Here is a 17,575-nt window from a genome sequence, read left to right on the forward strand (position 1 = left end):
ATGAGGTCCCTTGACCGGAGGGAACCCAAGCCCACTCACTTGCTAGCTTTACCACCAATGGATTGCCTGGCTGGCTGGCTGGTTGGCTGGCTGGCTGTTAGAGTTTATCCCACTTTGTCTTATTCTTCTTTTCTCTTCTGCTCCTCCAACATCACTCCCACCTTAACAAAGCAGGACATTGCATCTGCTGGAGGCTGGGGGGACAGAGACTCAAGATCTCTCTTGTGGTTGAGAACATTTAGCTCCCTCTATCCTCAGCTGGGCTCCTTTGAGGTCACGGTTGCCACTGCCCTTGCTTCAGGTCCAGTGACTTATTTGAAAGATCAGGCCAGTGCTCTTCAAACATTTCGATGCACACAATCATATTATTTAACATTTAAAAATTGAGCAATGCAATGGATACGCTAAATGTATTTATAACTTACATATATGTACTACTATAAATCCATATGTCATAAGGTTTTATAGGTCCATGTATCAAATATAAGTAAAGCTTAATTTATCTCCAATATTTTTGGGTAAAAAGAAATATACATAGAAGTCATAACAGTTTCTCCTTGCACGTCCTCTTTCCCCTGCCACTCCCCAGAATTGCGGAATTAGGCAGTGGATGTAGCCACAAATGGGCTATGTCTGCATTCAGTAATAGTATTAATAATTGCTGCCACTTTTGGAGGGCTTCCTGTGTGCCAGGCATGGTACCATTCTGTTAAAATGTTCCGTTGAATTTTTGCAGGGCACCATGTGATGGGCATCATGGATTCTCATTTTATTGTTGAAGAAACGGAGGCTTCAGATGCTGAGCTTTGCTCATGGTCGCCACTAGCAAGAGGCAGAGAAGAATGAGAGCTGGGGTCTGACTGGGAACCATGTTTCGGGGATCAATAGCAGCAGACGCCTGCCTGCTGACTGCTTCTGTGGGTTAGGCGCTGTGCTAAGGCCTGGACAGACATGGGCAACAGGTGCAGATGTTACCTCCCTAAGTCTCTTGCCCTACTGGGTAGGCTCTGACATCCTGTGGATTCCCTTAGATCCGACTGAAAAGGGTTTGATAAGGGTTGAGCATGTTTTATGAAGCTTAAAGAAATGACTGCATGGAATTGGTTGGGGAAACTTTTTTTAAAACCTCAAAATATATCATTATGCAGCATTGTAAAACATTTGTAATTCTATTGGCTTTGGGTTTTGGAATCTTATTATCATTTATAGTGTTCTTTCAAGTGCATTTTAAATTTCAAACACTCAACTTACAAAGTAATGTTTCACAATCTTTTCAAAGATCTTGGATTTCCTGAGCAACTTACCAAGGCAAGAACGTTATTATGGCATGTTGGGAAGCTTTTCAACAAGAAGCATTGATGGAATTTTCAGATACAGTACACGTTTTTTAATATTCTGGTTAATTGATTTTATTTTTTCAAAATACTCTAAGGTGAATATAATAATAGGAAAAGAAATCATTGTTCCAAATTCCTTTACAAAATAAATAACTTGAAGCCTGATGGTATATTCTTTGCTCAGCTGGGGTTTGCTTTAGTATCCCTCACTTACAGAGCCTTGACCCTTAACCAAATAAATATCTAGATGTTGAATGTGTTTCTCTTAATCTCCACTACTGTCACCTGATGGTAATTGACTGCATCCCTAAGTGGTAATGGCAAATGTCACCAATAAATTAATTAAAGTATTAAATTAATACTTAGCAAATGCCTGTGTTTAGAGATTATTTGTTCTTTTAAATACTATTGACAAGACATGTTGCTTTGGAGTCTACAAGCCTTTTCCACCTATAATCTCTTTTTAAGTCTCACAATCACCTAATGTAGGTTATCTATTATTCTGTAATAAACTATGTCTCATTATTTTGCAGGTTAGAAATTTGAGCAGAACTTGGCTGGGCAATCCTTCTAAGTGGCCTTGACTGCTGGGGTCACTTGCTGGCATGTGGATGGATGGTGGCTGGGATGGACTGGAGAGTCCAAGCTGGTTTCACCCATATGCTTGTGCCCTGATGAGGACAGCTGGAAGGCTAGATTTGGCTGAGCCCGTTAGCTGTTTTCTCTATATTGTTGGGTAGTGGGACTTTATATATGGTGGCTCAGGGCTCCCAAGGTAAGCATTGCAGGAGATTAAAAAAATAAATAAATAAAATGGAAGCTTCCGGAAGAGTAAGGCCTAGGCTCAGAAATCCGAACAATGGCACTTCATCCATATCCTATTCACTACTCAAAGATTGTGAATCAGGACTCCACCTCTCAATAGGAGGGGTGTCAGAAAGTGTGTGGCCATCTTTAACCTACCACAGCTAGATTTCAGAAGGCATTATTTGCTTTCTCTAGCTGAGGAAACAAATTGAGTTGACTTGCCCAGAATAGCACATTTAGTAACTGCTGATTCTAAGACCAGCATATATATGTTGCTGGACACCTTATTGGACTCAAATAAATATATTCTAAGGGACATAATATGTAAACACTGCTTATTTTTTGCTTCTCTCTTTTAAAAAAAAAAAAGATTTTATTTATTTATTCATGAGAGACAAAGAGAGAAAGGCAGAGACACAGACACAGGCAGAGGGAGAAGCAGGCTCCATGCAGGGAGCCCGATGGGGGACTTGATCCTGGGACCCTGGGATCACGACCTGAGCCAAAGGTAGACACTCAACCGCTGAGCCACCCCAGTGCCCTGCTCCTCCTCTTTTAAAAGTCACTGGAGGTGCCCAATGCATCCATGTATGTCTGGTTCTGATGGTCCACGTTCCCAGTGCCTCTCTTCTCCCATTTGACCTGTTTGCTTCCCGAGGCAGGAATGAGGGTGAGGGGCAGAGGGAAAAGGTGGAAGGCCCCCTGGGAGAACTGGATGATTGCTCCGCAAGAACTGGAGAATTGTAGTCGTGCCAGATGATGCCTTCAGTGTATGCTGCTGGGTTAACATTACTCTGAGTTCTGAGCAAGCAAGGGCTTCCCCCGTGGAAGAAGCACCATTTATTTGAGATTAATATGGGTGGAAAACTAGTAAGGAAAGAAATAGCTGTGGGGCAAGAAATGTGCATGAGCCATTTTGTTGATCAATATGCATCAGTCCTTTGGAATCTCGCTTGAAATCGAGTCTTTATTCAACAAAAGCCAGAGCATGTGTCACAGCAGTCTTCCTGTTCAGTACAAATGGCTTTTTGAAAGGCACCTCTCAGTACATGACATTTGCTCTATTGCTCGGATTTGGTCACAGGAAATTCTGGGGTTATCTTATTTCGGGCAGAAGGCACTTTGTCTTTACCAATAAGCTATGTTTCCAATTTCTTTATGTCGAAATTTCAGAAGATGCTTCTTTTCTCATCCACTGAAGCAATGGCTCTTTTCTTTTATGATACAGCCTATTGCTAGAATTTATAAGATTTATAATATTATATCTTAATTTTATCATATATTATTTTATTTATAATACAATTATATTGCTATAACAGCCTATTGCTACTACAGCTTATTGCTTAATAGCCTTTAGATTTAAATTTATGCAAGTTTTTGCAAACACCTTGTCTCTTCTCTCTCTCTCTCTTTTTTTTTAGATTATTTATTTATTCATGAGAGACACAGATAGAGAGGCAGAGACACAGGCAGAGGGAGAAGCAGGCTCTCCCTGCAGGGAGGCCAATGAAAGACTCGATCCCAGGATCCCAGGATCTCTCCCTGAGCTGAAGGCAGACCTTCAACCACGGAGCCCCCCAGGCATCCCTTGTCTCTTCTCTTTTAAAATATTGGGACTGGTTTTTATTTACTGCCTATAAGCCTGCCCCATTTTCCACCCAAACAGCAAAAACACGGAGGAAATCCACATCATATGTGAGTAGGAAAAAATTCCCTTCCGAGTGCTTCTGAGTGTAACCATGCTGAACAGCACATCACTTAGGCAGAGCCAGGACTTCAAAGTAACAGCAAAATTAAAGTTCAATCAAAGCGTCATTCACTCAGAACATTTTTTGCTTTGTGGATATCAAGTACCACATGTACTTGCAGTGGCTAGAATTTCCATAAAAGGAACAACAGGGGTGCTAGATTGCATTACCTGAAAGTGATGGTAGCTGTTATCACAAAGGGAAAAAAAATTAAGGCAGAGGAAAGATGATAGGAGTAGAGTTAGCTGAAAATGAAAGTCAGAGTGCTTGAGCACGACGGGGGGATATTAGTGGGACGTAGAGCTGTGCCCATCTGATGTGTCCCTTTATTATCTCCTTTGTGCGCAATGTTTGAGGTTTGGGAAATTTCTGTGATTTCTGAAGTGCCACTGAGCCTGCCTCTCTGGCAAGGAAAGCCAGTGTGGCTCAGTTTAATGCACTGGTTTCCAAAATGGGATCTTTCACCCCCAGAGCTGTGTAAGTCAATTATCTGGGTGAAGGAAAAATATTAATAAGAATTACTATTTTATTCGTATTTTCATGCTCTAAATTTCTCTCTTGGGGTTATGGTTATGGCCATGCTATTGAAAGATGGGCCCATCAGAGGCAGCATTGACATCATCTAGAAACGTGTTAAACGTACACATTCTTGGGTCCCTGTCTCAAACCCACAGGCTGTCTGATGATCTGGGAATGAGGCCTGATGAGCTGTGCCTGAATAAGATCTCCAGGTGATACTGGTGCCCACTAAAAGTTGAAGAGCAAACTGGTTTCTAATGTATAAATTTATAAATAAATACATATGGGAGATGCCCTCAAAAGATTTTCTCTGATGGGGATTGGCAAGCACAGAAGTTTGAAGATGTGCTGTGGCAGGAATGTGTTGATTCAAGAACCACTATTATCCTCCCCCCCCCCCCCCGCCCTTTTTTTTCCATTTTGCTAATCGACCCTGAGTCAAGGAGGGTCAGTTGGCCTCTTCAAGCTTAAACACATTCCTTAAGCACCCCGGAGAATGAGAATACAGTGAGATGTCACTCTCCCTGGGGACTATTATGAGCATTACATGAGCTTGTGTGCCTCAGAAGCACCTAGTGAGCCCTGAGCCTAAAACAGAGGCTTGCTTCCTCTTTCCCCCCAGAGCTGTGGACCCCATAGCACTGCAGGTATGTTCTTTTGCCAGGTAGGGTAGATCTATCAGTCCCCAGACCATCAGTTTGTTGAGTATATGGAAGCCCAAGAGGTCTCTTGCATCTACAGACTACAACCTTGTATACTGCACTTTGTGAAGCCTTGACAAGAGAGAAGCTGGAGAAGGCAGCAAGTGAGTTTGTTTGGCATATCTGTCTTCCAAGAGTTGCTTATAATTTTCCATTGAGTTCCAAGCTGCAAAGAACAGCAGTGTCGGTGGTGCAGCGGTAGACTGTAGCTGTGAATGCAACCATCATGCTGTTGCGAGGGCCACTTGGTGAAACCATGACACCCTGATGATCCTGCCAGAGCAAGTGGCCTCTGCCTCAAGCTACGTGAGCGGCCTGGCAGCCAGACACAGCTGAAGTAGTCCACGGGAGGTTGTGAAAAGTGCTGGCCAAGGCTTTCCCCTAGGACACCTGGAAGTACTCCTGACCTTTAGTGTCCACAGGGATCCTCTGGAGAGCTTGTGCCATCGGGACATTTCTGGGCCTCACCCCCCCCCCCCCCCCGAGGTTTTTAGGCTATGGTATGAAGTGGGCCTAGGGCTCTGAATTGTCTAGAAGCTTCCCAGGTCATAACACTGCAAGTGGTTCATGAGAAGAGAATTTGTATGTCCTGAATCGCACATGTTTTCGAGCTGATAAGCACTTTTAGAGCTCATTTGGTGTAAGATTTCTTAACCTTTTTCCCTTCATAAGAGCCAACATGATTGCTATTAAGATAAATGCATGACACTTTCTTATTAACATATTCACAGTTGAGAAAGCCACGAACGTTGGTAAGGAGTCACTATTAGCAGCAGTAATTCACTGCAGACTGAGGCACTGAAAGGATTGTGTTTTCCTTGATTCCCTACTGTTGAATTAAACACTGCATCTCAAGAAAACGCATCGCAATAGAAGGAAGCGAGAATAAGTGCTAACAGAGGGATGACCTTGAATCCACTCAGGGTTTTAAAATAATTCATTAGAAATTTTGAGTACTTAATTAGTAATACGTTTCTCCATATACAAATCACAATTGAGACACACCACTGTGGCAGAGCCTGTGGTTGTCCCCTGATAGTTCTTCTCCTCTGGCCCCTGTAAGAACCTTCAAATTTTAGCTGGGCACATGGACACCCAGAATTAAAAAAAAAAAAGACTCCATTTCTCAGCCTCTCTTGCAGCTACAATGATCATTGTAGGGGTTAGGGACAAGTTCTTGGTGACAGGCTATAAAAGGAAGTGAGGCTTTAGACAAGGTCCTTAAAGGGAGTCATGCCCTTTTCTCCCTTGTGGGGCTGAAATGTGGAGATGAAAGCTGAAGCAGCCATCCTGGGACCGTGTTGCTGAAAGCCTATGCTGAGGATGGCAAAGGAAAGAACCAAGAAGGAGGAGCCTGGGTCCCTGAAGATGCTGGAGCTCTCCTGAGATCCTTGGGCTGTCTGTTTATGCGTAGAGAAGGATATTTCTGTCTTACTTAAGCCATCATTATTTCTGGCTTTTTCTCGCATGTTGTGACCCCAAGGTTAAGAGTCCTAATCTGGCCCACCTTCTTGGTTTACAGATGAGAATACAGAAACCCAAGGAAGTGAGTAGCTCAACTGAAATCACATAGCTAGTGAGACATAGACCCAGGAGTGCAATCTAGGTCTCTTGGGTTCTGGATCAATGCCCTTTTATATCATCCCAGGCTTTCTCAAAGTCGTTGTTAGAAGCCATGCCTAGAATTGAGATCAGAGTTCTTCTATTAAATCCAGATGACAGACTAAACACAAGTGCCTACCTGCCTCCTGTCCAAAGTTTGTTGTGAAGGCAGAGAACAAAACATATTTTTAAAAGGGTCAATCCATAATAGTGTGGGAATACAAGAGGTAGGTACTATTAGCAGAACAAAGATTTGAGCATTCCTGGGAATATCACTGAGAAATTCATGAAAGGCAGAAGCAGATGGGACTGGGCTGATGGATGTAGCAAGCCGTCCCCCTACATGATGCATTGAGGCTGGTTCAGGAGGGAACGCAGAGGAGGCCACCTTCTGTCTCAGTCTGCTCAGGCTGCTATAACAGAATACCATAGACCAGTGGCTTCAAGCAACGGATAATTATTTCCTACCATTCTAGATCTGGGAAGTCTAAGATCAAGGTGCAGAAGGATTTGGTTCCTGGTGAGAGCCCTCCTCTCCGTGGCTTATAGATAGCTTCCTCCTCGGTGTGTCCTCACATGGTGGAGAAAACAAGCTCTGGCATCTCTTTCTCTTTTGTCAGGACACTAATCCCAACAAGGTAGCTCCATCCTCATGACCTCATCTAAACCTAACTACCTTCCAATGGCCCTCGACATATGATTTTTAGGGGGACATAAACATTCAGACCACAACAATTCCCCATGCAAGAACTAGACTCAGGGAGATTTAGGAAGATATTATATTCATAAAACAAGGGGGCGAAAACCCTTTGCTAGTGGGTTATTAAATAGCACATAGCTGACAGTTGAATTGCTGAGTTGGAAGATCAACCCACAAGATTTGTCTAGAACTCAAATGAAAATGGTTAAAGAGGGGGAAAAAGTTAAGACGCATGGTGGTTAGATTTAGAAGTTTGTATATTTGTGTAGAAGTGCATCATGAAGAGACTGGAGGGGAAGAAATAAAGAAATAGTAGAAGAAAAATGTCCAGGGCTGAAAAAAGAGGAATCTTCTGATTGAACATATCCTCTGAATCCTGAACAGGATGAAGGAGACTAAATCCACATCAAGAGACACCCTGGCAACATTTCAAGAATCATAGTCCTTGTTGCCACAGGATCTAGACATTTCAAATTGCTTAAGACCGTGGGATGGTTACTGCTTCAGGAGCTTAACTCCTGAAATAACTCTCCAATACTCTGTTCTCAAGGTGTAGAGAACAAGCAGCCAATGGATGTGTCTTGACTGATGTGGCTTAAGAGGGAAATGCCCAGAAACACTATAAATTTAGGTTCTAGGCGTAGTATCACACACACCAGAATGCATAATAACAGTAAGGGAGATGAATGATAATTCATAGAAGAAAATAACAATTTTATATCTTTGCCTGCTGCTGAAGCCCTACAAAATTTGCCTATTCTGGATATCCCATAAAATTGGAATTATACAAGGTATTCTCTTTTGTAATTGGCTTCTTTTGCTTACCATGTTTTCAAGGTCAATGTTGTAGCATGTATCAGTACTTCATTCCTTTTCATTGCTAAGTAATTTTCTATTGTATAGATACACGCATTTTACGTATCCATTCATCAGTTAATCGATATGAATAATGCTGCTATGAACATCTGTGTACAAGTTTTTGTGTGTAAATATGTTTTCATATCTCTTGGGTATATAGCTAGGAGAGGAATTAGTGGGTCTGGGTCATATAGTAACTCTATGTTTAACCTTTAAAGAATTGCCAAAGTATTTTCCAAACAGTTGTACAGTTTTACAGTCTCCCTAGTGATATACAAGGGGTTCTAACTTCTTCAACACTAGTTCTCCAACACTTTTGCTGACATTTCTTATTATCTGCCTTTTTCATTATATTCATCCTGTTAAGTGTCTTTCATTGAAGCTTTTTTTTTTCTTTGATGAAGATAGGCACTTTGTCTTTTTTTTTTTACTTATTTTATTTAAATTGAATTAACATATAATGTATCATTAGTTTCAGATGTAGAGTTCAGTAATTCATCAGCTGCAAATAACACCCAGTGCCCATTACATGAGGTGCCCTCCTTAATGTCCATCACCTAGGTTTTGATCTGCATTTCTCTAATAGCTAAGATGTTGAGCGTCTTTTCATGTTCTTATTGACATTTGTATATCTTCTTTGGAGAAATGTTTATTCAGATCTTTTGCCCATTTTTTGACTAGGTTATGATTTTTAAGGTTTTTATTTAAATTCCAGTTAGTTAGCATACAGTGTAATATTAGTTTCAAGTGTGCAATATAGTGATTCAACACTGCCATACATCACCAGGTGCTCATCACAGCAAGTGCACTCCATCCCCTTCACCCATCCTCTCACTCACTTCCCCTCTGGTAACCATCAATTTGTTCTCTCGAGTTAAGAATCTGTTTCTTGGTTTGCCTCCCTCTCTTTTTTCTCCCTTTGCTCATTTGTTTCTTAAATTCCACATATGAGTGAAATCATATGGTATTTCTCTGACTTATTTCACTTAGCATAATACTCTCTAGCTCCATCTATGTCATTGCAAATAGCAAGATTTCATTCTTTTTGTGGTTGATTATGTGATATTCCATTATATATATATATATATATATATATGTGATCTCATTAGAGTTTAATTTGTATTTCCCCGCTGAGGAGTGATATTGAGCATTTTTTCATGTATCTCTTGGCCATTTATAGGTCTTCTTTGGAAAAATGTCTATCATATTTTCTGCCCATTTTTAATTGGATTATTCCTTTTTTGAGTGTTGAGTTTTATAAGTTCTTTATATATTTTAGATACTAACCCTTTATCAGATATGTCTTTTGCAAATATTTTATCTCATTCCATATGTACCTTTCAATTTTGTAGATTGTTTCCTTTGCTGTACAGAAGCTTTTTATTTTGATGTAGTCCGAATAGGTTTTTTTTTTTTTCTTTTTTGCTTTTATTTTCCCTTGCCTCAGGACACATATCTAGAAAGAAGTTGCTATGATGACCGATCTCAAAGAGGTTACTGCCTATATTCTCCTCTAAGATTTTTATGGTTTCCTGTCAAACATTAAGGACATTAATCTAATTTGATTTTATTTTTGTGTTTGGTGAAAGAATGTGAACAGTTTCATTCTTTTGCATGTTGCTGTCTAGTTTTTCCCATACCATTTGTTGAAGAGACTGTCTTTTTCCCATTGGTATTCTTTCCTGCTTTATCAAAGATTCATTGACCATATAGTTGTGGGTTCATTTCTGGGTTTTCAGTTCTGTTCCCCTAATCTATGTGTCTATTTTTGGGCTAGTACCATACTGTTTTGATCACTATATCTTTGTGTAAAATAACTTGAAGTCTGGAATTGGGGTTCCTCCAGTTTTGCTTTTCTTTTTTCAAGGTTACTTGGGCTTTTTCGGGGGGGGGGTGTCTCTGTGCCTCCATACAAATTTTAGGATTTTTTGTTCTAGCTCTGTGAAAAATACTCGTGGTAGTTTGATAGGGATTGCATTACATGTGTAGACTGCTTTGGGTTATACAGACATTTTCTTTTCTTTTTTTTTTTCTTTTTTTTTTTTCAGACATTTTAACAATATTTGCTCTTCCAATTCATTAGCATGGAATGTTTTTCCATTTCTTTGTGTCCTCTTCAATTTCTTTCATCAGTGTTTTATAGTTTTCAGAGTACAGGTATCTTCTTAAAGGTGTGAGAGTTCTTTACGTTGTTTAGATACAAGACCCTTACTAGACAAATAATTTGCAAATATTTTCTCCCATTCTGAAGATTGTCTTTTTACTTTCATGATGGTGTCCTTAGTAGCACAAAAGTTTTTAGTCTCAATGAAGTCCAGTCTATCTGTATTTTTCTTCTGTTGCTTGTGATGTGGGTGTCACGTCTAAGAAAGCATGATCGATCCAGTTTCTCAAAGATTTATGCCTATGTTTTCTTATAAGAGTTCTATAGATTTATGTCTTACATTTAGGTCCATGATTCATTTTTTTTAAATTTTTATTTATTTATGATAGTCACACAGAGAGAGAGAGAGAGAGAGAGAGAGAGGCAGAGACACAGGCAGAGGGAGAAGCAGGCTCCATGCACCGGGAGCCCGATGTGGGATTCGATCCCGGGTCTCCAGGATCGCGCCCTGGGCCAAAGGCAGGCGCTAAACCACTGCGCCACCCAGGGATCCCCCATGATTCATTTTGAGTTCATTACTGTATATGATGTGAGGGAGCAGTACAAGTTTATCCTTTTGTCTGTGGACATCCAGTTGTCCTAGCACCACTGTTGAAAAGACTATCCTTTCTCCATTGAATTGTCTTGGCACCCTCATTGAAAATCACTTAAACATAAATGCTCATAATTCTAATTTATCCACTCTCAATTCTATTCCATTGATCTGTATGTCTATCATTATGCCAGTGCCACACTGTCTTGACTACTGTAGCTTTGTGGTAAGTTTTGAAATTGGGATGTTGGAGTCATCCAACCTTCTTCATATTTTTCAAGGTTTGTTTTGGCTAATTGGAGTTCCTTTATTTGCCGTATGTGGATTTTTATGTCTTGCTAATTTTTGTATCCCCAGAGTTTAGCACAGTGCTTGATACATAGTAAATGATAAACAAGTATTGAACAAATAGTCATAAAATCACAACGAGAATAATTATGATGCAGACATCTCTAAAAAATATCCTGCTTGTAAGTATTCCTTAGTATTCTATTCTTTTGGAAAGAATGCTCACATTATCTTGGAAAACTGCCCCTTACTAACTTGATTTATTCTTTTGGGGCTTCATACCACAGTATCCAAGACCCTTGGCCCCAGAAGACAGTATATGATTCAGGGCTGACCAATCCCATTCCATCTCCTGCCATACTTTTAGGCTTCAATATGATCATATAAGTCAGGCCCTGCCAATCAGAGTTCTGTCCTGAGATCACATGTTTTAAGGAGTGACCTCCAAATGTAAAAGAATGCATCCTACTAAACTGAGAAACATGCAAAACAGCAAACAAAACTGCCACCATAATAAAAACAGGGCAAACAGGGGCACCCGGTGGTTCAGTCGGTTAAGTGTCTGTCTTCCGCTCAGGTCATGATCCCAAGGTTCCTAGGACGGAGTTCTGCATCAGGCTCCCTGTTGAGCAGGGAGTTCCCCCTTGCACCTCTGCGTCATTCTCTTTTTTTTTCTAAGCTACTCCTTCTCCCTGTGCCTCTCTTCCTGCCCTGGCTCATACTTTAACTCAGCTCTCTCTCTTAAATAAATAAATAAAATCTTAAACAAAACAAAACAAAATAGGCCAAAAGACATGAAAGGGCAACAAGACAGAGTTGGGAAGAGCATCCTGTTGAGTCCTAGTTCCTGAATCCAGTGGGCCCTGAAGCTATACTATCTCAACTGAGCTGAACAGGATTTTCAGTTGCACACAATGCAACTACTCTGGTTAACTTATGCAGATGAGGAATTCAGTGGGAGAGCATTGGGAAGCTCACAGAATGCATGGGAAGTTTGAAAAACCTAGCTGAAGCAAGAGGCATGTAGGGTAGAGTATGATCCAGATCCTGCCACCGAAGTTGTGTGCTTAGGATGCTTGTGCTAGACTCTGCTACTCTCGAACTCTTTTCTCTGCCCCTGGACTCTCAACCTTCTTGCAGTTAAGAAACTGTGTCTGATTCACCCTTGTACCTCTGCACCATTCTGTCTCTCTCTTTTTTCCAAGTAGGTTCCACACTGGGCATAGAGCGCAATGCAGGGCTTGAATCACAACCCTGAGATCAAGACCGGAGCTGAGATCAAGAGTTGGATGCTTAGCCAACTGAGCCACCCAGATGCCTCTGTACCATTCTCTGAAGAGGTAAAGTCCTGGGCAGGAGCATCTGCTTTTCTTGTGTGGGCCGGGTCAGCCCCCCCTCAATGCTGGGACCAGCTTTCAATAAATAAATTTGCTTCTATTACTACATTTGCTTTGCCTTTGGTTGATTATAGGAGAAAAAAAAAATCTCCCTTCCCCTTTTTTTGGCCTAAACTACATTGGTTGAATTTCTGCCATTTGCAAAAAAAGAAATGATTCAAGTTAACAAAAATAATAGTAAGAATCACAGCGATTTATGGTATTTTAGCAGGTCCTGGATAAATGCTTTATATACTGTATTAGTTTCCTATGGCTACTGTAACAAAATGCCACAAATGTAGGGGTTTAAAACACACATTTATTATAGTACTTGAATCACAAGTACAAAAATGAATCTCATGGGGCCATAAAGTCAAGGTGTTCTCAGGGTTGTGTTCCTTCTGGAAGGAATTCATTTCCTTGCCTTGTCTAGCTTTTGGAAGATGCCAGCATTTCTTGGCCCTTTCCAGCAACCGCTTCACTCGGACCCCATCACATCTCCTTCTCCGACTCTGAACCTCCTGCCTCCCTACCTTCACTTGTAAGGCTCCTTATGATTACACAGGGCCCACTGGGAGAATCCAGGATAATCTCCCCCATCTCAAAATTCTTAATCATATCCACGAAATCCCTTTTGCCACATTAAGTAACATATTCACAGGTTCCACAGATTAGGGCATGGGCACGTTTGGGGTGCCACTGTTCTGTCTACCTCACAAGTACCAACTGTGGAGTCCTCCTCACAGCACTCCTGTGAGGTAAGTGGTGCTATTGTGCTTGTTTTAAAAATAAAGAAATCTGGGATCCCTGAGTGGCTCAGTGGTTTAGCGCCTGCCTTTGGCCCAGGGCGTGATCCTGAAGTCTCGGGATCGAGTCCCACATCAGGCTTCCTACATGGAGCCTGGTTCTCCCTCTGCCTGTGTCTCTGCCTCTCTCTCTCTCTGTATCTCTCATGAATAAATAAATAAAATCTTAAAAAAATATAAGTAAAGAAATCTTGCACAGAGAGTTCACATAATGTGTCCAGTGTTGAGCAGAAGAGTCCACATTAAAGCTTTGGCTGCTTTTGCAAAATCTGGGTGTGTTACCCTTTTGCAACCCCACCACCTGCCTTCCTTCAGTAGACTTGCTGGTTTGGGAGTCTCGGTGAAGAAAATATGGATAAGATCTGATGGAGGCACCATCTTTGTGTTTTCCCTTCTAATATGATGAATGGAGAAAAGAACGGCAGAGTCTCTTGAAACCCATGGATCTTGAGACACAGTGAAGAAAAACAACCTAATCCTGATTCCTATTTCCAAATGTTGGCTTGTTCAGCAGCTCCCGTAGGACTGCTTACATCTCAAGCCAATGGAGCTTGGCTTAGGAAAAGGGGACATAAGTCTCAAAAACAAAACAAAACCCTCAAATACCAGCTTCCTTAACAAAGCTAAGAGCATCAGTGGCAGGAGATACTGTATGAAGCTGACATTCTTCAGGCCCTGGAGTCAGAGGGGAAGGATCTACCTAAAAGAGTGATATACCCTTAATTTGGGAATAATACAGAGATCAATGAGAAAGCAGACTGTGCTCGGCTGACAAAACCATAGTGGATCTCAAGTTGTCTGATGCCCCTAGACAGGGCCTTAGTAGATATTAAGCACAAGATGAAAACCGTCTTTAGCATTCAGCTCTAGACTTTCAGATCTGGAAAATGCTCCATCTTAAAGGCCCACTACCACTTGGCATGCAGAGATGGAATAAAAGCTGCTGACTCTTCCTTATGAAATCAATTCCACCAGCTCTCCCCAGCCAAAGTGTAGACAAATGGGAGCTATTTATTAATATAAGCATAAGCCGGAGTCTGCATTTGTTCAGGGCCAGTGGAAACCATGGGGGAACTGATGGAGATGAGAGATGTTCAGGAAAGCTGCTCCAAACTCCAGTACTCACACTTCATGCAATCCCAGTGGACAAAATGACTGCCAGTAGGGAGTTAATCAAGTCTTGATTCATGAAATGTTTATTGAGTTTTTGTTACGTGCTGGAGACAAAACTAGATCATCAAAGACAGAGTTCCTGCGCTGGAGGTGAGGTGGCCTGACAGGGCAGAGGTTTCTAATATGGAGGGATGGGGCCTGGTGGAGGGAGGAGGCCCAACGGACTTGGGAGAAAGGAGAGCTGAACCAGCTTTGCTCTGTGAGCCAGGACCCCCCCAGTTGCAAGTAACAGAAACGAAATTTGGACTATAAATAGGGAATGTAATGTTATGAGAGGTGTGTGAAGAACAAGGTGCCCCTTCCTCTGAGCAAACACAGCTTCACACCGAGCCCATGGGTTGAACAGAGTACAAGTGGTACCCCAGCCCCCTTGCCCCCTTGGCTGTGCTTTTTTGCACAGTGCACAAACTGTACACCTGTACAAAGTAACTGAGCCAGCTCCCCTATCATAGGCTCGCAAAAACTGTGTCCCTTTTCTCCTTATTACTTGTCAAAATAGCAATTTTATCTTGCTTGCATGACTAATTAAGGAATGCCTCCTCTGCAAGCTCGTAAGCCCCAGGAAGGCAGCAGTTGGGTCTGGTTTTTGCTCAACATGTTATTCGTAGAGCCCAGCAGTGTCGGGCACACAGAATGCCCTTGATAATGGTTGTTTCGTAAAGAGAGGAATGAGCCAACAAGAGATCACGTGCTCATTGGGAATGTTGGGGGGGGATCAGCTATCAAAACTCTGATGAAGGGTGGGATGAGCAGATCCCCGAAAAGAAGCAGGGCTCCTTCTAGCAAAAGAGGGAAAGGCCAGGCCAAAAAAAGTCCAAGTGGCCCCACGGAGCCATCAACTTGCCATGGGCCTTGTCTGACCAGACTCTCCTGTGTCTTTGTGTCCTCACCTGTGAGATGAGGGAATGTGTCCAGCTCATTACCTTGGCCCTACATTCTATTCCTGTTTGTTCTGGTTCTGTTCCCCCCCGCCAAGTTCCGTTCCAGTGCTGCAGGTGTAAAGTGGAAAAAGACATGACTGTGGGTAACCTCAGTCAAAGGAGGCCTGATGGAGGTGAGCCTGAAGCCGAGCTGTACTGGAGACGGGGAGGAGGACAGGCTGGGGGAAGTATGTTGTTGGTGTTGAGCCAGTTGTTAGGAGTCTTTTATTTTGAGTGTAAATATCTTTGCTGGGGGTGCGGGGTTAACACATCTGTGTTTCCCCTGCATTAGCTTATCCGGGAACAGCGAGCCAGGCACGCACGAGGAGCTGAGGGAATGAGACATTGGACAGGTAAGTTGTGATCATCCCCGTAGGTCCCAGGCACATGCAAGCATCTCTAGGGGGCATGAAGGGGGCTGTTGGCCCCTGGGATCTAGACTTTCCTGGGTGCTGTGGGGAGCCAGGCGTCGTTTATTTGCTCCCACGGTGGCACAGTGACTCGGAGGTGGGGAAGAAAGTGGTGTCTCCATTTGCTGACCCCAATATGGCAAGAGGAATTGGCCCTAGACCCTTCCTGTGCCCACTGAGCACCGCAACCTCTCAGCACTGGCCTGGCCTCCCTCTGATTCTCGGGCAACCCCCTGGGTCTGTCCTCCAGGATGTCGTCCAAGCTCAGTCTTGCTCACATTAGGGGGCACAGAGGTTTGCCTTCACTCACAAAGGAGGGACTTCGTCCTGAAAACAGCAGCCGTCTATCCGGAGGGCTGGCCAAGGGGGCAAGTGGCACAGTTTTGATCCACATGCAGTGGCCGCCCTTTAAAGCCGAATGGCCGGTAACAATACTCTGCTACTTTGAGCCCTACTCTTTTTATTTTATTTTATTTTTTTAAGTAGGCTTCACGCCCAGCATGGAGCCCACTATGGGGCTTGAACCCACCACCCTGAGATCAAGACCTGAGCTGAGATCAAGAACCGGACACTTAACCAACCGAGGCACCCTGAGCCCTACTGGTGCACACCCCCCATGTAGCTCTGTTGTCAGATCCCCAAAGCATTTTAACGAGGAAGAGAATCAAGTCCCATTCCCTGGAATTGGGGAAATTGTGTTTCATGCTCCCGCTAATGATGGGCAGAGAGGACACGGGACATTGGCCCCGGCCCCCTAGACTTATGTTAGGTGGGACTGCCTGCAGGTGCTAGAAAAATAGGTACAGCCTCTGTAATAAAGGACTTGGAGGGTGCGTTGGGGGCGGCGGGGCTGGGGGGGTGGTTTGCAGAGGGTGGGCAAGTGGCCCTCCGTACAGTGCTACGCAGAGGAGCCAGAGAGCAAAGTGAGGCAACATGCAGATCTGAAGGTACTTGGCCTTAATTCTCCCAGTTTTGCCACTTACGAGTTGTGTGGCTTTGGGGTAGTCAGTTCATCTGATCTGTGCCTGAGTTGCCTCGCCTGTCAAATGAGTTTAAACAGAAGTTTCTACCCCTTGGGATCGTTGAGAGGATTCAATGAGTTGCCACAAACCCTAGCACGGTGCCTGGTGCCAAGTGGGGGGTATGTAAGTGGCCGCCAATCCAGTATTTATATCCCCCTAGCCTATTATCTGAATTTGAAATGTTTCCCAAAGCTCCAGTTAGATAAAATTTGGAGGTTCAGAACAGACGACGGTTGTAGTGCAGGAGCTTTGAGGCCAGGATGGGTGGCTGTGAGGTGGGGGGGACGGGGAGGCAGAGAGCGGCGCAGAAGCAGGTGCAGGGGCTCAAGAGCAGGCTTGCCCAGCAAATGGACCAGACTGTGGGGGGCACAGGGCGTGGGGGGCCAGGTGCAGGGGTGCTGATCAGGGCCTGGGGCCAGGGGGTCAGAGGATGGAACCGCTAGGCCACAGGGACGGCAGAGGGTCACAGGGGGCAGGGGAGGACCCAGACTCCGGGGGTGCGCGGCTGCAGAAAAGGCAGTTTTGACCACAACCCAGTTTGGAACTGGAGGTGAGCAAAATTTGGGAACAGAAGTTTATTTTCAGCGTCTCCTCTCCAAAGAGCACTGCTTC

At 43.2% G+C, this 17,575-nt stretch overlaps 1 protein-coding gene across 1 annotated transcript in view; it reads left to right on the plus strand.

Annotated features, from left to right (window-relative positions):
• Positions 1-15,579: 15,579 nt before the first annotated feature.
• The window catches only part of DCUN1D4 (defective in cullin neddylation 1 domain containing 4), an 81,732-nt gene continuing 79,736 nt past the window's right edge, over positions 15,580-17,575 (plus strand). The window contains exons 1-2 of the mRNA XM_038556063.1: positions 15,580-15,665; positions 15,824-15,884. Coding sequence (XP_038411991.1) covers positions 15,660-15,665; positions 15,824-15,884 — 67 coding nt within the window. The 5' untranslated portion in view covers positions 15,580-15,659. The remainder of the gene's footprint in view (positions 15,666-15,823; positions 15,885-17,575) is intronic.

Source organism: Canis lupus, chromosome 13 (genome assembly GCF_011100685.1).
Source record: "Canis lupus familiaris isolate Mischka breed German Shepherd chromosome 13, alternate assembly UU_Cfam_GSD_1.0, whole genome shotgun sequence".
Lineage (NCBI taxonomy): Eukaryota > Metazoa > Chordata > Mammalia > Carnivora > Canidae > Canis > Canis lupus.